General features: G+C 39.2%; 3 protein-coding genes and 1 pseudogene across 3 annotated transcripts; 2 read left to right on the top strand and 2 right to left on the bottom strand.

The window, feature by feature from the left end:
• Positions 1-628: 628 nt before the first annotated feature.
• On the bottom strand, positions 629-5,981 carry LOC133730661 (uncharacterized). Its single transcript, XM_062158211.1, has 8 exons — positions 4,924-5,981; positions 4,383-4,781; positions 2,191-2,284; positions 2,010-2,087; positions 1,561-1,682; positions 1,034-1,073; positions 849-923; positions 629-772 (listed from the first exon to the last, which is right to left on the bottom strand). The coding sequence occupies exons 1-8, from the start codon at positions 5,979-5,981 to the stop codon at positions 629-631; spliced, it is 2,010 nt and encodes a 669-aa protein (XP_062014195.1).
• A 6,985-nt stretch (positions 5,982-12,966) lies between these two features.
• On the top strand, positions 12,967-16,932 carry LOC133730660 (uncharacterized). Its single transcript, XM_062158210.1, has 4 exons — positions 12,967-13,098; positions 13,423-15,036; positions 15,368-16,083; positions 16,222-16,932. The coding sequence occupies exons 2-4, from the start codon at positions 13,470-13,472 to the stop codon at positions 16,930-16,932; spliced, it is 2,994 nt and encodes a 997-aa protein (XP_062014194.1). The 5' UTR covers positions 12,967-13,098; positions 13,423-13,469.
• Positions 16,933-18,327: 1,395 nt separating this feature from the next.
• On the bottom strand, positions 18,328-22,009 carry LOC133732173 (fasciclin-like arabinogalactan protein 16). Its single transcript, XM_062159658.1, has 3 exons — positions 20,561-22,009; positions 18,913-19,040; positions 18,328-18,731 (listed from the first exon to the last, which is right to left on the bottom strand). The coding sequence occupies exons 1-2, from the start codon at positions 21,876-21,878 to the stop codon at positions 18,967-18,969; spliced, it is 1,392 nt and encodes a 463-aa protein (XP_062015642.1). The 5' UTR covers positions 21,879-22,009; the 3' UTR covers positions 18,328-18,731; positions 18,913-18,966.
• A 1,710-nt stretch (positions 22,010-23,719) lies between these two features.
• On the top strand, positions 23,720-26,152 carry LOC133730658 (protein FAR-RED IMPAIRED RESPONSE 1-like; annotated as a pseudogene).
• Positions 26,153-26,420: the final 268 nt, after the last annotated feature.

Genomic DNA, 26,420 nt, shown 5'->3' with positions numbered 1-26,420 from the left:
TGTATTCCAACCACAATTTTAAGTTTTTATGTTGTCTGATAGAAAATAAAACTTCGCGTTTCTGTTGTTTGATAATCAATTGAACTTCAGTTTTATGTTGTCTGATAGAAAATAAAACTTCGCGTTTCTGTACAGTAGTCATCAAAAAGGCAGATTAATTATAAGATCAATTCCTCATTGCATAAATTAACCCACCAAAGTACATTGCATAAATTAACCCACCAAAGTACATTTCCAAAGTACATTTCCATCAGTAGCATAAATTGGATATCAGTACGCACTGCAGTAAAGAATAACCCTACATCTCCAATCAATATTCAACATTGTGGGTGACAGTTGTAGGAGGGCTCCCTGTTACTCCTGACCCTGATAACCTAACCTCCAGGCCATTTTCTGGTAAGACCTGCAATTGTTACATCAAACGAAGGCGATGAACTTAGACCAATTTATTCAATACTGAAAGGCCTCTCATGCATCAAAGTGTAAGTTAAGTACCTTGACAATAGGTTTTTGCACCAAAGTGGACTGGGAAGCAATTGCAGTCATATAAAGGGTTTGTTGAGTCCCGAAGCTACAAAATGCAAACTTCATTGGTTATCTGATGGACAATATATTTTCTACAACCAACCTAGTCATTACACATTATTTCTACAAGAGTTAGAACACTCACTTGATGAACTGCTTCCTCAGTGAACGGGAACCAGTACCGCATTCCCACATAGACATTCACCGGCATGTCCTTTGATTCCAAAGCCATTTTCAGTGCATTTGCCTGTATATCACGTAGTAAACAAACTTTTTAGCACAAAAATTCATGAACAGAACAGACTAAGCCGCATTATATCTACCTGCTCATCTGTCATCTTACGCAAGGGTGAACCACCTCCTATAGAAGCATACCCTTCCTTGTTTAACATCAACCCCTGCAAACTATAATTAATTAATTTAACTACATCAATATGGTCCTCACACAAAAGCACTATTATAAAAACTAAAGACAAATAAACAAACAATAGGTTCTAATAACTTTTACCTTTCCAACAATTGCATTCGAAATAGATAACAAATGTAAACTTCAATATAACAGCAAAATCAAAATGTATAAACAAAAACCAAAGGAGGAATCCAATGCATGCCAATTCTACAAGTCTATTTCAGGGGAAAAAAATGAAGGTAAGAAAATAAAGACCATGTAATCTGAAAACAGAAACTTGACTATTGTAGCAGCAATTGTTCCACAATCCACTATTTAAAGTCGTATTAAGTTCATGTTGTGCAAGACACCAGTCTAGGAGTTTGTCTTTCCAAATCCACAAACATTAACTTCAAACAGCTCAACATGAGAGTCCCAGTAAGTATCTGAAACTTGTATGTAAATTCAATAATCCCACATAATTAAATACTTGTGATATCATTGACATTATAAATAAATAATGTCTGCAAAAGAAGCCACGTACAACAAAGAAGCTAGCAACTGCAACTTTGTCTGTGAGCTTCCTACAAAAAAGGTCAGGCGCCAGTAGTTATAACAAAAGAGATGTAGCAAGATTGAAATTGTACAGTGATTTAGTGAATAATACAACAGTTCTTTTAGAAAAATTTGATGTTGGAAAAATTTGCGAGTAATTCTTTACCAAACTTTGGATCCGGGCAGGCTCTGAGAACTCATACTTGTCATCAGGCTGCAAGAAGAAAAATATAAGATGGCCATCCAGACATAGTGTTGAAAAAAAGAATTGAACAAATAGCTGCACACACATTCATTGGCCAACAAACAACACAGGCACATGCAAAATGAACAAATGTCATGAAATAAGAAATGAAGGAGGTAAGGTACCCTTAAATATAGTTTGATCTGCGTCCCGGCTAATGATATTTTCTGGATCAGTTTCTACCCTAATCACATAAGAGCTACTGCTCAAGACAGTCATCCAGACTAGAAGCTCAACCATGAGCAGATAGTTTTTACAAGGCATAAGACTAAAAAAAGTGTGAAACCAAAACTGCACCTGCTTGTCAGCAACAAGAAAAGCAGAATAGAACCCAACACCAAATTGACCAATCAAACCGTTGTCTGCACCAAGATCCTTATTTTCCAAACAAGATATAAGCACAAAGATCAGATTCAAAAGCATCAATAAACAAAAACAAGATTCAGTAGACTGCAAAACAATGCATTATGAGAGAGACCTTCAGAGCCGTCAAGAATTTTGAAGTACCACTCTGAGCAATGGTACCAAGGCAGTCAATGAGTTCCTCCTTCGTCATCCCAAAACCAGTATCCCTAAAATTCAGACACCAACATGTCAATCATCTCCACTAATCCATCAAGGAACAAAACAGACTTAACAATCAACTCAAATTTGGAATCCGAACAGCTAAACTCATCAAACAATTATCATACAACCCTAAATCAGAAAAAATACGAACAAAAAGAAAAAAGAAACCAAATCTGGAATATGGATTAGAAACCCTAGATTAGACAGATACCATAGATCGGCGAGATAGATTCGCAGGTAGCTGAGAGGCTGGTCAAATGCCCACTAAATTGAGTATGAGATCTTGCCCTTCAGGAGGTTCATGTCGAAATGTTAGATACGGAATTTCAGCTGCAGGAACATGAATAATCAAACAGAGAGCCACAAATAGTTCCAAAAGAACAACAATTCTATGAAACTTGGTTTGTTGCAAATCACTTCAATTCCAACTAGTTTGAACACAATAGTACACTAAAAACCCATACCCAAATCAAAAGGTTAAACAAATTCAGATCATAGACGTCAAAATTCATAACCTGGTGCTGTTAAAGGTACCGGGTGAAGTTAGCTTCGTCAAATGTTCTCTTCCTTTTGTACTTGACGAGCTCGTTCAAGACCGGAGATCTCTCTTCCAAGAACAAGAGCATGAGGAAGCAATTTCAACAGTACCCACAAATATAAACACTAATCCCTACCATAAACCCATAAATTTGAACACCCACCAATTGAAAATTAGGGAGAGAAGAGAGTACGTGAAAGTCGAAGCTTCTCTGGTCTTGATTTTAGAGTTGGGGTTCAGTCCTCAAGCTTCTATCTGCGTTGATATAAAGAAATTAGGTCAAGGAGAGCTGAAGTAGAGGAAACCCATTTGTTCTTTTTGTTCTGTTGTAATGAAACGAAGAGGGAATTTGATATGGGTAAAGAGGGAATCTGAAAATTACTCAGACGACATACCCAAGCTTGCTTTGCCGGAATCGCAGTAGGATGGGAGTGTGTGTGAACTGGAGAGGGTGAAAGGGATTGAGGGATTGAGGTTCATGAGAGTGTGAGAGCGTGCGAGGGAGAGATTGACTGAGAGTGAGAGGTGGCAATTGTGTTTTTAGATCTAGGGTTGGTTTTTTTTTTTTTTTTTCAGCTAAGGGAAAGGTCCTAGCAAAATGAGTGGGAAAGCCCGAGTTTTTCTGTTTTAGCTAAGGGAGGGAACTGGGAATACTATAGATTAATTAGGGTTTGTTTCCCATTTACTTAGACGACATATGAATGTTGTCTTAATTTTCTACTTGTCTTCCGTTTACTCAGACGACATATAAATGTTGTCCTAACTTTCCACTTTTTCATTGCGAATTTATCAGTTCTTTCAGACGACAGATATCTGTCGTCTCAATTTTCTAACTTACTAAAAAGATGAAAAAACTGAAATAGTATAGATTCTCATGCTATTCAGACTACACAATTAATTTATATGTCGTCTAAAGAATTTTACAAGATTCAGACGACAGAAAACAAAAATTCTGTCGTCTGAAATGTGTCGTTTGAAGGCATTATTGGCATAGTGCTTGTTTACCCATTAATGTTTTTTCTTACTGCGTTAGGGAGTGTGATACATAGTACATTGAAATTTTTAGCACTAATTTTACTACTTTTGGTCGTATTTATGAGAATAGACTTGTTGAACTTAAATCACTGTGATATTTGATATGATTTGTGAATTTTTTAAAAGAAACATTTCTTAGGATAAGTGGGCTTAAATCAATATCAAATTTTGGTTCTTTTTGAAATTAGGATTCTATTGGTTTTTTTTTCTTTGTTTCTTCTAAGGTCTATTTCTTGGTATTCAATGCTTGCTTTAATCTTTCTTAGGAGACTCCTTTTTTGTTTTTTGTTTTTTTTCCATGTTTTTTCTTTCATGATATGAATTTTGGGCATGAACTTGTAGTTGAAGAGAGTATTCTTCTAGCCATTTTTTGCAATTTGGGTGTTCCATTTCCATAATTGGACCACCATCCAACTACATATGCACAAAGCCACAAACAAAACAATAATAATAAGTAAACAAAACAAATATCAAGCCTAGTAGTTTTCACAAAATAATGAAATAGTCTTAGTTTCTTACCCGGACCATACTTGTCATCATTTTTTGCACATCCCAACTTAGCTAAAGCTCTTCCAAATCCACCTCCTTTGCTCTTATACATCAGCAACTCTTCATTTGTCACAACACTTTGGGTCTCAAGGTCATCGGGAAAGAACTTCTCCACACAAAGAAAGAACCCTTCCCTGACAACTTGATCATATTGTATGTCTTCATCCTTGTAGAAGTAATAGGGGTTCAAGAGGTAAGCCGCCAAATGTAATGGACTATCAAGACGACCACGGGCTTTGTCATCAATAATCTCTATGATTGGCCGATAATTGGCCTCTTGATGTTTGAATGCCTCTTTAATGTCTTCCTTTGCCTTAAATAATTCTCCATACAAAAAGCCCATTGATGGCTTTTTTATCCCCATCCACAAGGTGAAGCACCTTAAACAAAGGAGCAAACACTTTCAAGCAAAGTGTTACCCCATTCCAAAAAGAGGTACTCAATACGGTATTATATGCCGCTTTCCCGTTGGCACTCTTAGAATGTTTACAAGCGGTCCAATCATCACAAGCAACCATACACCTCAACTCACTCTTCTTGTCCATCAAGCTTTGCAAAGTTAGAAACAAAGTGGCAAATCTAGTGACTCCCGGCCTCACTATGTCTCTTTTCTTTGTATGCTTCCTCATCAAAGTCAATGTCTTGTGATGTGCATAGATAAAGATAGTGAATGCCTTTGCCTTCTCAATCACCCATTTGAATCTTGGTTGGTTACCAATCCCTTGAAGCATGAGATTCAATGTATGAGTGGCACAAGAAGTCCAAAACATATTTGGCCTCTTTATCTTCAACAAATTCCCCGCCACCATATTGTTAGTAGCATTATCCGTCACTACTTGAACTACACTTTGTGCCCCAACTTCTTCAATGCATTTGTCAACATATTCAAAGATATAGGCCCCGGTGTGTGATTGATCCGAATCTTCCCTTGAAGAAAGAAAAGTAGTGCCTTCCTTGCAATTGACACATAAGTTCATAATGCTTCTTCTTTTTCGGTCGCTCCAAGCTTCGGTCATAATGGAACAACCATTCTTTGCCCACTCTTCTTCATGCTTCATGAGTGAATTTTTAGTCCTCTCAACCTCTTCCTTCAACAATGGCTCCCTTAGTTGGTATAGAATTGGAGGTCGGTAACCCGGGTCAAATTGACTAACTGTTTCTACAAATCTCTTAAAGCTATCATTATCAACGGCATTAAATGGAATGCTAGCTTCATACACCCACCTAGCCAACCATTGATGCACACTATGTGTTCTTTCCTTCCAAATGACATCATTAATGTTTTGTTGACGCATCCTCGTGCTTCCATCAATTGAAGAATCGAGAGTGATTGAAGATGCAAACTTATCTATAGGCCCAAGAGAGTGCGGCCTTTTTCTTGACCTTTCAATTTCTACATCTTCTACATCATGTGAAAGTGAAACTTCAACTTCTTCCCTTACTTCCTTCTCATTCATATCCTTTTGCTTTCTCTTAGCTTTTGCTCCTTCGATTGCGGCTATACATTTGGCTTTATCGGCATCCGTAGAATTCTTGCATGAGGCAACATTTCCCTTGATGTTGGAAATGTGTTGCTTCATTCTATGTATTCCACCACTAACCACTTTCCCACACAACATACACTTCAACTTGTCTAAGTTGTGTGGATCCGCCAATACCGTAAACTCTCATCCAACATCGGTTGACCCACTCCTCAATGATCTATCCACTTCATTAGTAGCATTAGATCCTCCGGAAGATGCCATCATATTTTACCCTATTAATAAACAAACAATGAAACAAATAAAACAAATACAATTTAGCTTCATTACAATTTACAAAGTAGAAGAATAACAGTAGCAGAAACTAGAAGAATGACAGTTACAGGTCTTCCATACAGCAAGACTTCCCATTTATCATCTTTAGGCTTTAGCCAAACAATTTTAAATTAAAAATCATCAAAGCCTCAAAGGCCATCAGTTTGGTACTTTGGTTGATCATATTATTTGTTGCCAAAATATTCAATTGCATGCGTAGGGACCAACTTTATTTACAAATTTGGTCCAACAGATTTGTCTTTTTCAGTCTTCAGTCTTCAGTCTTTGACAAAGACACAAAGTCAGTAAAAGATATATCAACATTCAACAATAAACTCAACCAACAACTCAAAAGCCAACAATAAAAACTAAAACGCCAAGAACAGTTTCATACTTGGGCTAAATACAAATTACTACCTTGTGGTTTAGGTCCAAAATCAATTCAGTCCTGAACTTCTAATTTCATCAAAAACACCCCCGCACTTTCAATTTTGATCTAATAGGTCCAATTTGTTAGTTTTCCGACAATTGAGTTATTTAACTTGTTAATGTGGATCATATATGACCTATGTTTTATGATGTGGTGTCGAGGTGGTCTGCCTTGTCAATTTAGGAGTGAGTCCTACTATTAAAAATAAATAGTTTTTCAACAAATAATCCAACTATTTGAAAGAATATTAACGAATTGGACCTATTAGATCAAAATTGAAAGTGCAGGAGTGTTTTTGATGAAATTAGAAGTCCAGGGACTGAATTGATTTTGGACCTAAACCACAGGGTACTAACTAGTATTTAGCCCTTCATACTTTCATATCTAGAAGAAATTGAAATTCGCAGGTCGCAGCCAAGAACAGTTCCATATCCAAGCAGAGTAACGATGACATTCATACAAATCAGATTTAGAAGCAGTAATTATCAGCAACAAGAAGATTGATTATCACTTTACTGAGTAAAATAGAACTCAAGAAAATTGATTATCAAACATTCAAACCCAGATTTCCAATTTTCCAATTTTCCCAGATTATTTGTTTATCAGAAATTCAGAATACAGAACAAGAAGAATAGAAAAATGGAAGAATAGAACTTACGTAATACGTCGAGGGCTGGAGGCTGAAGGAGGCGTGGAGCAGAGGTGCGATGGAGCTTCGGTGGCTCGGGGGGAGTTGCGGTGGCTCGGGGGAGTTGTGGTGGAGGCGTGGAGAAGAGGTGCAGTGGAGGCGTGAAGCAGAGCGAAAGATGTGGTCTAATTTTGGGATTGAATGGTTTGGGTGTTTAGGTTTAGGCGTTTAGCACTTTTGCAAAAAAAAAAAAAACCAGCCTAGACTACCCAGACGGGCGGCCGCCGATTAGCCCTTACTCGCCTCGGTCTCCTGCCGCCCAGCGCCTAGGAGGCCTGGGCGGCCGTTTTTTATAACACTAGTTTTATGTCAGGAGGTGTCAGCATCACTGGCTCAAAAAACTTTCATCTTCGTTAGAGAATCCAACTTAACTTGGATCACATCTTTCCATTTAGGCCAATTTTCTCTACGATGGCATTCATTCATCAACGGAGCATGGTTTGTTATCATCAGACTCAACAAACTCATGCGCAAAAAAAATGTGTGAATACATCTGGAATAAGTTCTAACGTTGAGGCGTCCCCCAATAATAACCATAATCTGGAACATTCTCATGAGATCGATTTTGAGTGTCAATGATCAAAGGATTGGGTTGTACCAAAGTATCATTCGAACCCACGGGCCTCCCACGCATCCTAGCTGGGGTCATGGCCTGTGACACCAGAGTACCACTCTCTATAGCGTTGATGCGATGCTTACCTCCATGTAGGGTGGCATTATGTGCTCTCATAGGGACGTCCATCCTTGTAGGCATGTTTGCAGTAGATATGTGTAATCTCATCACTTTTAGCGGGGATCGTGATGAGACATAGTAGGGATGGACCACGACAATTCCTGTCGTTCCTGCTGAACATATGTGTTCTTATCTCCCCCTAACGACGGGAAGACTGTCTTATCAAAGTGACAATTTGCAAATCTAGCGGTAAAGAAATCGCCTAGCAAGGGCATTAAGTGGCAGACAATTGTTGGAGTCTCATATCCAACGTATTTGCCCATTCATCTGTGAGTACCCATCATAGTGCGCTGTGGCGGCGCATTGACACATAAATGGAACACTAAAATATGCGTAAACACGAGATACTGGTACCCAGTCACTAGCTGTAACACAGAGATAGATTGAGTGGCGGTGGGTCGTAGATGAATTAGCATAGCTGCATGTGATATTGCATCACCCCAAGCAGAGATAGGGAGATTGGTGCGCATTACCAATGTCTAGATTACCATCGAAGTCGTTTCCGTGAGACCATTTGGGTATGTACATGGGAATATAATGTCCAACATTAGTCTCAGTGATATGCAATAATCATTGAAAGTCTTCGATGTAAACTCTCTAGCATGTCGAGTCCAATTAACTGAATGAAATGATCCGATGAGTGAGCCCGTCACCATATAATATGTGCTAGGAGTGTAGTATAAGCAACATTACAAGTAGACAATGGCACAACACTGGACCAGCGTGTTTTCACGTCAACTAACATCATAAAATATTTAAACGTCCGCAAGTTGGTTTAATCAATCCACATAATCCCCACGGATTCTATGTAAGACCATAATGAGTATTTTCATATCTTTTGTGTAAGACCATGTTAGTCCTAATTTCCATGAGGAACAGGCTTTGTGGAATGAGCGTGAGGCCTTAGAAGCAACCAATAAGAATTTTAGTTATGCCTGAATGTCTGAAACGCTATTGGAAGCAAAGTTGGTGACAACATCACCAACCATGGCGTCATGACCATAGGAAATATCATCCATGACGTCATGAGTTTGGACGGTTTCTGCCTTAGGCCGCTGGTGGACTGCAGCGGCTCTAGAGGAAGCGGCGGCGGTCACACTCAGTCCTGGAAGCAACTTTTTGTTTTTGCTTCATTTCGCACGAAAGAATGGATGTCCGTATGAAGTCTTTAATAGACGGATCATCATATCATGACTAGGATGACCTATCCTGTTATGATAAAGCTAATATGTGTCTAAATCCAAGAGATCTTCTCTCATGACTTTATTAGATTTAATAGCTCAAATAGTGGTGACATAAAGTCCACTAGAGAGACACATAAGTTTTTCTAAGATGCGCCTTTATTCACAATCATTAGAGGTATTGCAAAGGAACACTTTTCCGTTCTCTACATGCGATTTCGCACATAGAATCTGTTGGCTTGATGGGCTCAATAGGGTTCGATTTGCCTAGAAGTGTAGAGAGTTTCTGTAATAGTAATCAAGGTGCCATGTGGCAAGCGGAATTTGGGTTATTCCATGTCCTTGAACTAATCTTGATGGCCTAGCCATCGTAGTCACAGAGGAATGTGTAGGCAACATCTCTAAGAATGATTGCCTACGGCGGTGAATGGTGTGCGTAGTCGCACTATCCGCAAGATATTGAAGTTCCCTAAGATTCATTCCTCAAAAGCTTATAATTAAAATGGAGTCATAATGAACATAACTCAAAATTTTATTCATAAGCCAATGGTATACATCATTGTTTCTTTGACCAAAAAAAATCTAATCCGAAATTAGCTAATGCAAAACAAAGGTAGTCGTTTAACTTATTTTGGTAACTCCAAAATTAATATGACCAGGTGAGTAAAGAGATGTCGGTGGAGCAAAGCTCGCTTAAGTACCACTTATCTCAAAACCTTCCTAGACATCATACTCATTTTGGATGAGCCTACTTGAAGAGAAACTAAACCAATGACATTTAGTACAAAATATATGGCTATTGTCATATTACATCTCTTGGAAAAATAAAGACTTAAAACAAAATCGGCGATCTATTGATCCCAACCAGATTTGAAGTCTTCAACCCTTAACTCGAGATCACCTTCTTGATCTTCTTGTTCCACATAGTGAGCTTCTCTTGCTTCACAATATGTTTTGTAGGCTGTAACAATATTCTCACGAGGTCTACAAATGTGTGCCCAATGACCGGTTGCTCCACATCAAGAACATACATCCATGTGCTTAGACTCCCTTGATTAAGGCGCTTTGAAAGCGTTATTAGGATGGCTCTTAGTGTTGGTGGCATCACCAACATGGCTAGAGGCGTTGCCTCCCTCTCTCTTTTCACGTTGACCTCTTCGGTTCCGTGTCCACCTATTTTGGTGGTTACCTTCCTTATTAGAGCGATAATATGCACCAGAACGTCCAGGAATGTCCCTAGATTTAGAGTTTCGCTCTTGGTGCCCTCCTTTAGGGGCGCGACTATAATTGAACTCCGGAATAGACTTTGTTCCCACGGGTCTCGAATTATAATTCTTCACAAGGATGTTGTCATGCTTTTTAGTGACATTCATGGCTCCAATGAGCTTATGAAACCTTGTGATCTGTCCTGCAGTAACATCGATTCAATAGTTCTTAGCAACCATCAAAGCACAGACGGGGAAGGTAGAGAGAGTCCTCTCAATCAACATCGCATCTATGATATCTTTTTCACAAAATTCCATTAAGGATTTAATGCGAAGTGCTTCCGAGTTGTAGTCAAGAACTGACTTTAAATCACATAAGAGGAGATTATGCCATCTCACTTCTAAGTCAGGAAGCTGGGAGTCACGGACGTTGCCAAAGCGCTCTTCGAGTGAGACCCACAGCCTTCTGGGGTCTTCTTCATTTAGATACTCGTACTGGAGTGAATCATCCATATGACGAGTCATTAGGATGACAGCTTTCTCCTTATTTTGCCTCCAAGGCTGCTCTATTTGCTTTCAAAGCTTGAGCTTGCTCAACAGTTAGCACGTCCTGGCTAGGCTCAAGAATCGTTTCCAGGATTCCTTGGGCCTTGAGATGCTGGCGGACATCACGAACCCACTTGTGATATCCATAGTCAGTTGTCCCTAATGGAGCAAAGTCCATTTTGTTCAGGTTACCCATCCTGAAAAGGAACAAGAAAAGAGGGTTTAGTTTTGGAGAGAAAAAGGCTACCACGAAAACAATAAAAATTTCTAAGTGTAATTGCTCCCAAGAAATTAGGGATTTCTGAGCGTAATTGCTCCCAAGAAATTAGAAATTTTTTAACGTAGTCGCACCCAAAAAATTCGATTCCAAGAGGTATTGGATTAGATCGAAACAATGATGTGTTTGGTCGATCGTATCTTCTCAACAAACTCTAAGTTTGGAGGTTTCAACAAGCTTCAAGCTTGGAGATAGCACGAACCCCCACAGTTCGGCTTAGGTCTCCCCATGAAAGAAGAAAGAGGGGTAGAAGAAGGGAGGTTGCAAGTCCCCGAGAAAAAGAAAAGAAATTGAAACTACGGAAAGCGGGAACTTTAATGAAAAATTATCTTGAAGAGGACAAACGGGGGTTGCCGGAACTTTTGGCCAGAAGTTAGCCGGAAAAGGGTGCTTCTGGCTGGAACTACCCTAAATGGCTTTTGTCCGGTTTTCTGCTTGCGGTTTAGTCACTTAGGCGGCCGATTCAGTGACTTTTAGACTAGTTCTTGATGTTCTGCTTCCGGTTCCTGAATCCTAGGATCGAGGTGCTGATGTTGACAAAATTTGATGGCAATCGGAGGTCAAGAAGATGGTGAACCGGTGGAGAATCTAATTCTGCTTCCGAGGGCCGGTTCTGTATTTTTTCGGCCTGTTTTTGGGATTCCGCCGCTGGTTCTGGACTCCTGGGATCAAGGTCTTTAAGGTGTGTGGCGGAGGCAGAAAGGGTTTCAAGGTTTTGTATTCGGAATTAGGTTTTGGCTATTTATTTCAAGGTTAGGACTTCGTGTTGATAATGTGTTTTAGAAAAAAGGGATGCAAGGAACAGCAGAGAGAATTGGAAGAATGAGTTGTGTTTTCATTGATAATAAGGGCCTCTTTATATAGAAGATTACAAGCATAGAATCAGAGTCTTACAAGGAAACATAATCGTACAATGATTTGGATATCTACAAATATATCTCCGAAAATATCTATAAGACTAACCTTATTACAACTCAGATAAGTAACTAGAATTTGGGCCAGACACACAATTCAAATATACTTAAACAAGTTTTTAATTTTTTTTTTCTTTAAATGAGAATTTCTACCCATCCCTAAAGTTTAGCAAATGGATTTGAATGGGCCTACAACAGTGATTAGATTTCGTGAAACCTAATTTCCACACTTCTAAATATGGAGCCATGTTGTATCCATATTAAATGCGATTAGCTATTTATAATGAGACTTGAGAAAAGGAAAATCCATGTATAAAGTATATACACAAGGAAAATACAGGTTTCCATGGTTAGTATAAATGATGCTGTCAAACATTTTTTTTTTTATTGTTCAATCACACGGTGTCCTCAAAGGCTTCCTAGGCCCAGAGACTAATCCGCGCTCGGGGGATCTTGTCAGAACGCTTCCTCCCCCCTGACCATCAAGAATATATTGGGATGTAACTCCAATAAGTGTCGGCGGGAGTCGAACCCGGGTATAGGAGTTCCACACCTGGAGGCTCCTACCAACTCGACCACCTGTGGTGGTTATGCTGTCAAATATATTAGTAGGGTACTAGGGAGTCTAGGGTGGTAACATGCTCACCAAAACCAAGGGTGCAACAATTTTAAAAGGTGAGATGAACCCACTTGAAAGGAGGGAACGAAACCCCAATAAGGTCTTTGGTTAATTCAGTCTTAATCCTAATTACACGTCTGATGAAGTCTTACACATTACCCGAGGACAAGCCAGTAAAGTAGAGAGAAGAGATAAATTTCCTTGGGTTAATATTTATTTGTCATTTCTTGATGAAAGCTGCAGTTTTTAAGATGCCCCAATAAAGAGATGAAAATTCCAAGCAAAGATAAGAAGAAGGAGGAGGAACAGTAAGACCTAGAACTTGGGTCTCATAACCGACTTTGTTTCCTTGTTTCTTTGATCTAAGCTCAAAGTTGTTGTCTTTCCTTAATAGGGTTATGTTTGATTGAATAGTACAAGTCTGTCTGCACGTCTTTCAGTCATCTGCTTGTTTGGTATGTGCATCTCTTTTCAGTTCTCACCACCATTCTTTCTCAGTAGTAAGTATTGGCATGCATGTGACTTTATTGTTGTTTCAAGCTTGTGTTACTCAATGGTCGATCGTTTGAGAAATTCTTATTTGACTATTCATGATCAGATACACTACAGCTCAGTGTGTGTGTTCTGTGCAGTTGCTTTCTTAAAAGGGTCAAACTTTTAAAGTCTTTCACAGAGGAAGATGGCATCCTCTAGAGATGATGCATTGGCCACCATGGCTGTCAATAGAGTGAATCAACTTATGGAGGAAATAGGCACTGCCACCACCGACTTTCGGGTACTCATCCCTCATTCGAATTCTCAGCACTTTGTCTTGGGTCCAGCACTCAAATCTGACAATAGGTTCCCTGACATTTATAGTGAATTTCCCAAAAGGAAAACCGAAGATTTTCTTGTACATGATCAAAATGCCAAGTTCTATGAATGGTTTCATCAAAAGCATCGGTTTTGGCCTGGCAATGATCCTGATTGGGTCTCTTGGTTTAAAAGAGTTGAAGCTCAAAAGAGTTATGTTTGGCATCAAGCTGGGATCTATGACATTCTCCAGTTCTCTAAGTTTACCATTCCTCTTAATCGTTCTTTAGTACTAGCTGCACTCTGCTTTTGGTCAATTTCCACAAATTCTTTTCATTTTGGTCATGGTCCCCTTACTATTACTCTCTTGGATCTTAGTGCTCTGGTAGGACTTAGACCATGTGGTGCCCAATTTGATGCTGTCGTCGCTGATTCCATCTCCATGCCGGAGGATAATTATGGCATTGAAGTAAATCAGTTCTCCAGTTTTCCTTCATTTATTAGGGAACATAACAATATTGAAGGAGCTGTGACAGATGAAGAGCATGTAGCATTTCTTCACTATTGGCTTTGCCGTTACCTTCTTTGTTCTCCATCATTCAAGATCATCAAAACCAATTTGCCTTTGGCTGTGGCTTTGTCTAGGGGTGAGTCGTACGCCTTAGGACCCCTGGTTCTTGCCTACTTGTATAGAGGCATCAAGGACTTGCTGCACTCTCAGCTAAATACTACAGGTGGACCAATATGGATTCTTCAACTTTGGCTTCATGCATACTTTCCCAAAATGCGTCCAGATTGTTTTGCAATTCCCAACCTCTCCTGTCATGGACTAAAATATGTTTCTTTCAAACAGCCTAAACTTTTGTTTCATGATTGTTTATTGTATATGAGCTACTTAGACAGAGAAGAGAATTTCAACTTCAATCCATATTCAAAGTTAGATGCTTTACCTCCATGGTTAATATTTCCTTGGACTGAAATGACGGAAACTGAATTTTCTACACTCAAGGACATGTGGGCTAGCTTTCTTGTTAGTCGTGATCTTCCTGTAGGTGTAGCTCTTCCAAAATTTGGAAACAAAACGTTTGGTTTTGAAGCATATTGCCCAAATCTTTGTGCACGCCAGTTCGGGCTGATTCAAGGCATTCCTACTCCCCCTTTCTTCTCTCTTAATACCCATTTCCCAGAAAAGATGGTTGTTCGCAGTTTTGAAGAACAACTCCAGGTGCTTAAAGTTACTACAGCTCATTTGTTCACAAAACTTGAACTTTCTTCATATTCACCACTACCTAGTACCACCTCATCCTTCAAAGCTTGGTGGACCAAATACTATAAGCACACCTTTCCTCAAGATTTGAACTATCTTGAAAAGCTTGATGACTTGACCCGAAACAGAACGCCTCGCCAAGAGCCATCAGAGAAAGCAAGAAAGAATGCTTTGAGGAAGCGCAAAGGTATTTCGGCCCCCATCTACTTTGTCTATTCATTTGACAGAATTTATTAGATGAAATATGATATTGATGCTGTAGCTATGACAAGGTTATATTCATAAGCCATTTTCATAAACATACAACACTTGATCCCCTTCTTCCTTTAGTTCAACTGAGTTGGTCAACCTCATTATGGTTAAGCCTTCAAGGGCAGTTATTGAGGTTGGATTCCAGTGACTGATTAGGAGTACAAAGCCATTAAATATTGCCTCAAAGTTACTTTCTTGGCTTCGGTAATAACATAAAACTTGATTGAAGAATTTAGAACTTTATCTGCTTGTCCTTGTTCATGCAGGGGTAATCACCATTCAAGACCCCAGTTCTCACCAACAGCGAGTACCAGAGAGTGGTAAAAGGATTAGGTATGTAACTAAGCAAGGAATCTGTTCAAGTGTGACGGACGGAAAAGGAATGCTGCCTATGATTCAATGCCTACGTGGACAGGGCAGAGTTCATAGCAAGACAAGAATGACTATTAAAGCATGCCATATTTTGAGAAGTATAAGAAAGGGAAATTATTTATGTCACACCAAGTTTGAGGAAGCTGCTACTAAGACAAAGAGGTCGACAGTGTGTAAGAACAAACAAGCTAATTGCTCATCTAAAAATCAATTCCAGAGTGGGCAAGGGAAAAGTTCTGGCAACACACTGAAAGGAGAAGTGCATTGTTATTTGATAAATCTGACACATTCCCATTCTCAGTCTCTCTCTGAGGCCACCAAAGCCACCTTCCAAAAGAAAACATGTCCTCAGTCAAAGCATCAAGACTCTGATGCTGTATGTGGACTTGTTGTTGAATCAACTGAAGATAACATTAATTTTCAGGTTAATGATCCTCCACTAACAGAGACTATGGATGCTTCAAATGAGAAGCTACCTGGTCAAATTTCATCTCCGCCAACAGAAGCAGCTGAGCCTCAGACTCCTCAAGAGCCAAGCATTCAATTCCCATTCCATGCACCTTCATCTCATCCTAAACCTTCTAGTTCTCATACCATACGTGACCCTGAGGTAATTCTTATAAAACACGAGTATTTTTTTTTTCATCCTTTCATAGCTATGTTATTTATTTACGCAAACACAGAAAATAAAAACTGTGATGAAGTTTTCCACACACTTGATATGTAATATTGACTTCTTCAACCTCAGGTGTTTTGTTCTATACGAGCTTTGGAGTTTCTGGAACGTTATCTACACATGCATTCAGATATTGGTATCAAAACTGAAGAAACTCCCATTCCTAAATCTGAAGAAATTTCTCAAGCCAAGGTCAAGATCCAAAGTATTTCAACACTTCCTCTGGATGAAGTCATGGAAACTGAATGTTTGCAAAGCTTCAAATCATCACTGGAAACTTTGCTCAGATCTAATGACCAAACTGCAGTGCAGTTGGCAAACATTGAAGATGTCCTGAGAAAGCTTGCTTTTCTGGAGTCCAAGTACCCCTCAGCTAGTGGAATCACAGCTGAAGTTAACAAAGCATTTGTTCAGAAAGTACAGCTGGAACAGGAAGTGGAAGTCTACACTGGCCAAATTTCTGAAGCTAAAAAAGAAGAGGCAAAGTTTTTCGAGTGTGTAAGTATACAGAAGTCGAGAGTTGAGGAACTTGAGACAAAATTGGCTGAAGAGAAAGCTACTTTGATTGCATTGGAGAAGTACCATGCCACCTACAAAAGCAAAATGGATGAATTGAATTACAAGTGTGAGCAAGTGCAGCAGATGCTCTGTCATCATAGTATTAATGAGAGAACTTTGGTGAACAAAGCTTTGCAAGCAAGAGGTGATTTTAAATCGATAGAAGCAACTTGGGTTCAGATCCAGCATCTTGTTTCCACAATTGGTGGCAGCAAGCGGATTTAGGGTTTGCTTGCATAGGCTTGTAAGAAAATGTAGCCATGTAAGAAATTGTCTGGCATTCCTTCCTCAGCTTTAGGCATCAGTGAACTCTATGCACTGTTGCCATCCATTTCAAGTTTTTCAACTGTAGTTTTCCTTTTGGAATGAATGTAAAAGCCACATTTTGAGTCTTGTGAAGAGACCTACTCTTGTGATCCGTAAGAGCTTGTAAGAAATTTTCCTTCTTTCTTTGAAGCTAGGAATAATCTTAGTGGATTTGTAAACCATTAATGCAACAACTCACAGTAGGGGGAGTCCTGAATAGAGAGATTGGGAAGAGCTATCGTACTAGTTTCCTCGTACTAGTTTCCTCTTCTTCATGATGGGGAAGATAATCAAGATATATGTGGCAATAACTTGTGAATTTTAACTACAAAAGCTTAGTTTGAAATAGTACAAAGCTTCTTCCCCCAAGTCCCTTGTCTGTGTTTATTTGACCAGGTATAGGAAATAGTCAGATATGCTCCTAGCGCAATATCTTATCTATGAGAAACAAGTATTGTGACAGTTCGTAGAACTTTAACTTCAACTTGAAGGGACTATCAGGTAGTTGAGAAATTTACAGCCAAAATAGACCAAAACTAGCATGCATGTTCTAAATTGAATAAATTCATGAAGAAGAAATAAGTGATTACAATTGACCAGAAATGAAAAAACCAGAGTGATTGAGCATAAAGGTCTTTCCAAATCTAAATAAAGTCACATCATGACTGTTTACTGAGCTTTCTAGCACCAATGGAGGAAATAAGTAGAAATATCCAAAACTATGTTGTCCACATATTTAAACTCCAGTTTGTGGAACTTTAACTTGAAGGAACCATCATGCTTTCCTCAACCAAGTTTGCTCATGGATCCAGTGTTATAAAGAGTTTGCTGGGCATTATTCATGCCAAAATTTGAGTTCATTCATTTTCATTGTGGGTGGCATGAGACTCATCAAATTCTTCAGAATATCTCTCTTCCACCAGTATTTTCCCAGATGTGACTTATTTTCAGACTTCGGAGAGGCAGATGAGAGACTTTGGCTCATTCCTTTTGAGCTTCAGCATAGTGGAGAGTAGAGACCTCGTAGTTCTTCAAGATCCATTTTGTGCTTGAACGCTGTGATAACTTCGGCTGTGATTCCAGTCCTGGAGTACTTGGACTATGACAAAAGCTAGCAAGCCTCTGTTATCAATGTACTATAGTGATGTTTAACCGAGTCTTCAACGGTTTCCAATTCATGTATAAGTTTGTGATCACCGTGTATTGGAGTTTGCTATCAACTTTTATGATATGGAAATATGATCACAAGAACCATCTTTGGACTTTCATAATAATGACCTTGTAGCAATACATCTCAATCACTTGTGGAGAATATTACAGAAAAGAATCATTTTATTTCATTTCCATTGAGATTTTTATTCAATGGGCAGATAAAGACACTACTGCCCCAGCCACCCTCATGATTACACACAGCTTAAGTGCCATTACTAACAAACCACCTAAAAAAAATTGATAAAATAATGGTGATTGTAAAATACATTTATGTACTTAATTGTGTATTTAACTATCTTGTTTCTTCTCTACCCGAGACCCAGAACCACAAAAAGGGCAGAGAGAGAGAAAAAGAGAAATAGAAAGGGAGATACTAAGGTAAAAGAAAAACCGATTTAAAAATAAAAAATAAAAAACCAGGTTCACCACCAAACTCCAATATTCATGTAAGCTGCCCTTCCTTTCCAAGCCTTTTTACATCCATTGATTTCTCAAGGACTCCCTGTCTGCACAAATGAAGTGCAACATTTTCATCAATTTGCAAGTTTAACTTCCATTAGTCAATATATATATTGAGGTAACATGTAAGGTGTACAGTTCATATATGTTGAAGCCAATGCAAAATCATCCCTAAAGAGTTATTAGAGATCATATGATGTGGTTTGGTACTACAGGAGAGACTATAACCTTGGCCTGTTTTTCTAGTAATGCCCATCTACGAAAACACAGTCGCAGCATACTTCATTGGCAAGTGGTGAACCGAGAATTCTGTCCAACGGTACTTAGCATCCGACATGCTACTTCCATCAATTTTCCTGCCATTTTCACAAATTTAACTTGATAAGTCTAAGGAGATAATCTAAGATAAACAAATAAATTCAGCATAAACCAGTTGAAACATGATATTTGCTGCCATACTTTTCTGCTTCCTTACAACACCATATCAAACTCATTAAGATAATTAAGAGAAAACAAAAGACAAGGCTCCAACTCTTTATATGGTCTATTTCATCATTTGTTAGGGGGCATTATATGCAGTAGGTCATTTACTTAGACTGACAAGCTATTCTTACTTCTTTCTAATGACATTGTCAAAAATTATTAATTTATTATATTGTTTACTTTTATAATGTAATTAATTGCAAACAGGAATAACAATTTGGCAGCAGGGACTAAATATTATTTGGAAACATTGAGGCTACGGTGCTGATAAAGAAAAAACAGGGAAAAGAAAAAAACAAAAGCAAATTAACTAACAAAGTATTTAAGATGAAAGTCTCAAAATTATTGTTAGTGGTCTATTTGTTAGGCGATTCATGTATACAACACTACAACATTATACAGTAGTTGTCAAATGGAGAAAAGAATCAGTAGTTCTATATATATTAGAAGACAAAGCCTCTTTATCACCAACAGCTGGTTTTTGTTCTGATTTGGTATAAGGTCTCAATCATCAACACAAATTTCCTCAACTGCCCCTTCCTGCACTTCCTAATTAACCTCGGCGGAAGAGAGAAGTTTTCCCTCTTCCTGGGGGCTAAACAATAATTTTAGGATAATTTAATAAATTTTCCTTTACAAGATTACATGTGAACCCAACTGTAATTTATTGAAAGAAGAAACCTCACCCTCCACTTGGCTATCTACTCAAAGTGAGAGAGTCACAAACAAAGAGGTACCAATAGGAAAATTTATTGTCATTTTCTACTCTAGAATGGCTCCAAAATAAGTTCAATTTTTTGTAACATATAGTAACCTAGGTTAAAAGACAATAATAAGAATGGCATCTGTAAATTCATTCTCGACTCCATTACACCTAGAAAGTACTAAAACCCAAAAACACACAAACAACAGACTCTATCTAGTTATGGCCAAAAAAAAAAAAAAAAAATCTTTTATATCTGGTTAGAACTAAGAAGTACTGGAATTTCTCTTGTACGTTCATTTTGGATCCCTACCCAAATTCAGCTGTAAGGGCTATAGTTGATTAAAAAAAAATAAAAAATTAAGATGCGCTGTAGGAGTGCCTTTAGTTAAACCTTCTTGTGCCTAATGCTACCCCCCATTTCACACTCAGATTCCAACCCTCGTTGAAGAGACTACCTTTTCCCACTTATTTTCTTTCCTTGAAAGCAATCGTTATCATCTAACACACAATGTGCATTTCACCGCCACCCCAAAAGCCAATTTCACAATTCACTTTTCTAGCCACGCTTTAGCCCACATTTTCAAGCAATACCATCGAGTAACTTTTACATCACAATTCCCTACCAACAAACAACAACGAAGGTAAAAAAAAAATATTAAAAATTAAAAACCGAAATGAAACACATACCTCTCCTGGGCCTGGCAACAATCTTAGCGGGTTGAACCGTTTTGGTTTCGGACTTGGACTCCACCTCTTCTGCCGGGAACAAAACCCCATCAATCCCCTGCACGGAAATCCGACCATCCGTATAAATATCCGGGTCGAACAAGTATGCCGACCCGTCTCCCTGCCCGAACTTAACGGACCCATCAGCCTCTTGAGCCACAACCTTGTTGGGCAACCGCAGCGTTTCATAGCTAACCTTCCCGAACCTCCTAACGGCATTGTACATACTCTCCTCAGTCTGATACTCGGGAATCAAATGGTAGTACATGATCTGCTCCGGCGCACCCGGCTCGCTGAGCTGGTCCGTCGTCAGCTTCGCCATAGCCTCGTCGTTCGGAGCCAAAACAGTGAGCACATAACCCTCCGATACTAAACGACCCATCTCAGTGGCCAGAGAAGTTAAATTTACCAAAATGTCCGCCATCTCGTTGTAACCCCCGTAGTGCAAGAGTGTTTGGATGAAGTCTTTCACCTGGGCGTGGCCGTTGAAGTGGTGGTGGGGCCCGCCGGGTCCGGGTGCCGGAGCCGGAGCCAACGAGGGTCCGGGAGCCAACGCGTCGTAGATGGGCAGGACCGGTGAGGATCCGGGTTTGGTCGGCGGGGCGGGTTTTTTCAACCGGTTGGTTCTCGGGTCAACTTCGGGAGCTCCCTCCGGTTTGACCGCGGTGATGGAGCGGAGGCTGCGGCGTCGGTTGAAGTCGTCTTCTACGGAGCGGGGGATAAGAAGCCTCTCGATGGCGTGGATGACTCCGTCGGGTCGGGTCACGGAGTCGGGATGGATGACCCGGGCGAGATCTACAGCCTTCTCACCGGAAGCGAGGCTGGACAAGTGGAGATGGTCCTGGGAGAGCGTCTGGTGTCGGGCGGAGGCAGTGTGGGTGGGCCATTCGTCGGATCCGACCCGGGTGGGGATAACGTGGAAGAGGAGGAGCTTCTGGAGCGATTTGAGGTTCCCGGGTTCGAGCAAGTAGCGCTTGAAGTCGGGGTCGAGGTCGCGGTCGACGGCGTCGTTTCGGGGAGCGAAGATGGTGATGTTGTGGCGGCCGACGGCCTCTTCGAGAGTCTGCAGGAGCAGGGCCTTCTCGACGAGCTCGGCCAGCTCGGAGTAATGCGAGTCGAGAAGGGCCACCAGGACGGAGTTGGAGTTGATCTGAGCGGTGGACGACGCCGAGGAGGAGGGCTTCTGAGGATATTCCGGCAATGCGAAGCAGGTTCCGGCGAAGAAGAAGAGGAGGAGAAGAAAGGAGAGAGCCGATGCGCCACCGATGCGTAAATCCATGGCGGCCGTACAATGCGGTGGATTCTCAGAGAGAGGAAGAAGAAGGAGAAGGAGGAGGAGAGTAAAGCTGTGAGCGAGTGGGAATGGGAAATGTAGAATTTGTTTTTTGTTTATTGTTTAGAGCAAGAAGGGGTAAGTTTTAATAATGAGGGTGTTAACTGAAGTTGGTAAAAAAAAAAGGGAGGTGTCGGTTACGAGAGAGAGAGAGTGCCATGTGAATAGTAACACGTGGCAAATGTATTGGAGTGGTGCAAGGCAAGAGATGGAAGGGGGAGTAAAGAAGGTTCCGACGACATGATGGTGGGACCCTCGGAAGACAACTAGCCAGCTGCACCAGCTATAACTCTCAAGTCCTGGAGGGCTAGCTAGTCAAGGCTTTTGCTTATTCTCAAAAATTCTACCTTTTGCTTGGCGGGGGTTAAAATTAGAAAAGCCTTCATCGACTCTTTGAGGCTTTTTAACCTAATGTTTGACTCTCCTGTTGTCGGTTTCACTTTCACCATTCCTTGAGCATTGCTTTTTGGGGTAAAACGTTTTTTTTTTTGTTTCATCTTTCTGATTCAGGTAATATGCATGCATGAATGTATAGAACAGATAAATAAAGAAGAAACGGACTTTCCATATATATATATATATATATATATATATAAAGGAGGAAGAAAGTCAGTTCACTCAAGTGGTGGTAAATATATATAGAAAAGAATTGTTGTAATTAGTGTCGTTATATTATTGATCACAATGATATGATGTCTTTGATCTAGACACAATAACAGAAATACAAATCTCTGAATGAATGACAATGGAAGGTATTGATGTTCTTTTTATAGACCTCAACCATTGTGTCTCTTCAATGAATAGATGTAACTATTGATTAGTTATACCTCTTCACTATAATTATAATTATTAGCATACCTCTTCACTATAATTATCAGCACACATGTATCTCTTCAGTTCCATATAATTGTACTCTTTTAGAATACATGAATTTCCTTGTTCAAGTGCGTCTTGATGCACCAATGTTATGGTACATCTCCTCACACATAGCATACTCATTTTGAAACCATTTAATCACATGATCATATTCCAACATCTCCCACTTGATCATAATGATTCAAGTTTCCAATGGCTTCTAGATAGTGGATAGTTTTACCCAAGAGGAATGCTAGCGGTCTTCCCCTCCAACCTTCCTCTTTCTACCTTTTCCATTCATTGCTAGCCACGTGTATTCCACTATCCCAAAAAATCAGATAATTAATAGGCAAAAAAGACACATTTTCAATTTCTCTCTCTACCCCTATTTACTTACTTTCAACAGTATTAAAATTCTTCAGTCTTCTCACATTTATCAACTTTTTTTTTTTTTTTCTAAATCGTTGTGGAACTGGAACTCTTTAACTTCCATTGACGCCGTCCTCCAGTCTCCATCTTTTCTCTTCACCGGGTTCGCAAGCAGCGGTGGTTCTTCTTCTTCTATGATTACATTAGATTATGAACAATAGTTAATCGTTGAGGAGGAGGCTAGAAAAATCAATATGAAATTATGCTTCTGATTCGTATTAGGATTAGAGAATTATGTAATCAATCATTTGTGCAATCTACCATTTGTGCAATTTACAGCATTACGTCTCTACATTTTGTGGCTTTGTGTAATCAATTCAAATTATGCTTGTGATTTTTAATAGGGTTAGAGAATTATGGATTCTAACCTAGACTATGGTAATGCTCTTTTTTTACTTCATGTGCTCCATTCTTTGTTTTTTTTTTTAGGTATTCATGGGGCTTGAAATAGACTTAAATTTAATTTGGCTGCTGAGGAAGATGATAACTATAATGAAGATGACATGAATGATGATAATTATAATGAAGACGATATGAATGACGATAGTTATAATGAAGATGGTGTAGGAGAAGAATGTGGTCATAGTAATGGTGGTGAAAGCTCCATTAATATGAAGAAAAATTCAGAACCGTATGTCGGAATGGAATTTGATTCTGATTGCATTGCACAATCATTCTATTTAGAGTATGCCAAGATGACAAGGTTTGGTGCTTCAAAAATAGCTTGTTGTCGATCAAAGGTAACTCAAGAATGGGTTAAGGCAAAGTATGCTTGTACAAGATTTGGGACAAAGCGAAAAAGATGCTCATAACCCCCGTCCCTGCATGAAAATAGACTGCAAGGCAATGTTGCATGTCAAAAGAAGGCAAGATGGGAAATGGGTTGTTCAAAATTTTGTGAAAGAGCATAATCATGAACTTTCTCCGGAGGATGTCCACTACTTTCCATGTTATAGAAACATTGCTTCTGGTGATTTGAACAATATTAGTACTTTGCATTCAGTTGGAGTGAAACTAAGTAAGATTTTTGCTGCATTAGCCAAACAGTGTGGAGGATATCAGAACATTGGTTTTTTACAAAAAGTTTAGATAAGAAACGTCGGTTAGAATTGGAATCTGGCGATGCTAAGGTAATGTTGGAGCATTTTACTAGTATGCAAGAAGAGAATTCTAATTTCTTATATGCAATGGATCTAGATGAAGAACAACGCTTGAGAAATATGTTTTGGGTTGATGCAAAAGGCCGGGAGGACTACAAAATTTTTGGAGATGTGGTTTCTTTTGATACGACATATATCACAAACAAATATAAGATGCCTTTTGCTCACTTTTATTGGAGTAAATAATCATTTCCAGTCTACGTTACTTGGTTGTGCACTCCTTGCAGATGAAACTACATCGACTTTCGTTTGGTTAATGGAGACATGGGTTAGAGCAATGGGTGGAAGAGCTCCTACTGCCATTTTAACTGACCAAGATCAAGTCATGAAAGCTGCAATTGCAAAAGTTTTTCCAAATGCTAGACACAGGTTCTGTTTGTGGCATATATTGAAGAAGCTCCCAGAAAAACTTGGTAGTTTTCCGAGAGAAAATGAAAATTTTATGCCGGTATTTAATGATTGTATCTACCATTCATGGTCAGAGGAGGATTTCGAGAATAAATGGCAAAGTATGATTGAGATCTTTAATTTGGGAGATGATGACTGGCTTCAATCTTTGTTTAGAGATCATAAGCAGTGGGTTCCTACTTACATGAGAGAAAACTTTTTTGCCGGAATGTCCACAACTCAAAGGTCAGAAAGTATTAATTCTTTTTTTGATAAATAGGTAAACAAGAAAACTTCATTGAAGAAGTTTGTTGAACAATACAAAGAAGCTGCTCAAGATAGATTGGAAGTGGAAGTGGAAGTTCAGGCCGATTTCAATAATTCGCATAAGTTTCCTAGTTTAAAGTCTTCATCACCTTTCGGGTATCAAATGTCAAAGATCTACACACTTGAGATTTTTAAGAGGTTTGAAGAAGAGGTTTTGGGAATTTCAGCATGCAATCCTATAAAACAAAAGGAGGATCCATGACCATGACTTTTAGAGTTCAAGATTTTGGAATGAAAGAAGAGTTCATTGTAGCTGTGGATGGAAGCACATGAGATGTATCTTGTTTATGTCGTCTATTTGAATACAAAGGTTTTCTTTGTAGGCATGCAATGGCTGTATTGCAAAATTTTGGTATTTTTTGTATACCAGATCAGTACATACTTCAGAGATGGACAAAAGATGTTAATACAAGACACACAACAAGAGAAACTAAGGTGGTTGACCCTAAAATTTGGCATTTCAATGACTTGTTTCAGAAATACAGAAAAGTATGTGAAGAAGATTCTCTTTCTGATCAAAAGTATGATATTGCAAAACGTTTACTAGAGGATGCCTTGAGACAATGTGGAAGCATCAGTCATTTTGTTAATGTCAATAAAGAAATTGTGAAGAACATTGACAAAGAGAATGTCAATAATAAAGTGAGCTGTGACATCCATATTCTTGATCCAAAAGTTTCAAACACAAAATGAGCACCTAAAAGAATATGATCTAGAGTTGAGATTAGTTCAAGAAACGGTAACAAAAGATCAATAAAGGTATGATCTAGTTCATATATTTTCTTTTGTATATATCAATATTCAATGGCTTTGTAATTCATATATCCTCTTGCAAATTTTGTAGGGACAAGAAAATCTGGAAGTCCCTAAAGATAAAACAAAAAATACCTTACAGAAGGTGGTTGTCTTGTTATAAATTTTTATATGCATACTCTTCTTAAATTTGTCTATATGTGATGACAAACGTATTCTATTGTTTTATTTTTCTTTATGTTGCAGGTACATGAAAAAGTAGGGGACACAAATTTTGATAATAATGAAAACACACAAGACTGCTTGTAAGATATTGATAAGTTTACAACAATGCAATTTTTTCTTTTAGTATAAGAAATAGAATCAGGTGACATTAATTCTAGTACTAATGCGTGTGTGTGTATATATATATATATATATAGGCCCGTTCCAAAGAGGACGTCCGCACTTCGCTAAAGTGCGGACGGCGATGCAGCGGAGGCGTTCCAAGCTGCGACGGCGGCGCGCGGCTTGCAGGAGGGAGGCCGGAGGCATCTCGGATGGTTCTGGGCAGCGTTCGAGGTCGGAGGAGGTCGGG

The sequence above is a fragment of the Rosa rugosa genome, chromosome 2 (assembly GCF_958449725.1).
Source record: "Rosa rugosa chromosome 2, drRosRugo1.1, whole genome shotgun sequence".
In the NCBI taxonomy this organism is placed as follows: domain Eukaryota; kingdom Viridiplantae; phylum Streptophyta; class Magnoliopsida; order Rosales; family Rosaceae; genus Rosa; species Rosa rugosa.
This window is presented reverse-complemented; position numbering and strand designations above follow the sequence as displayed.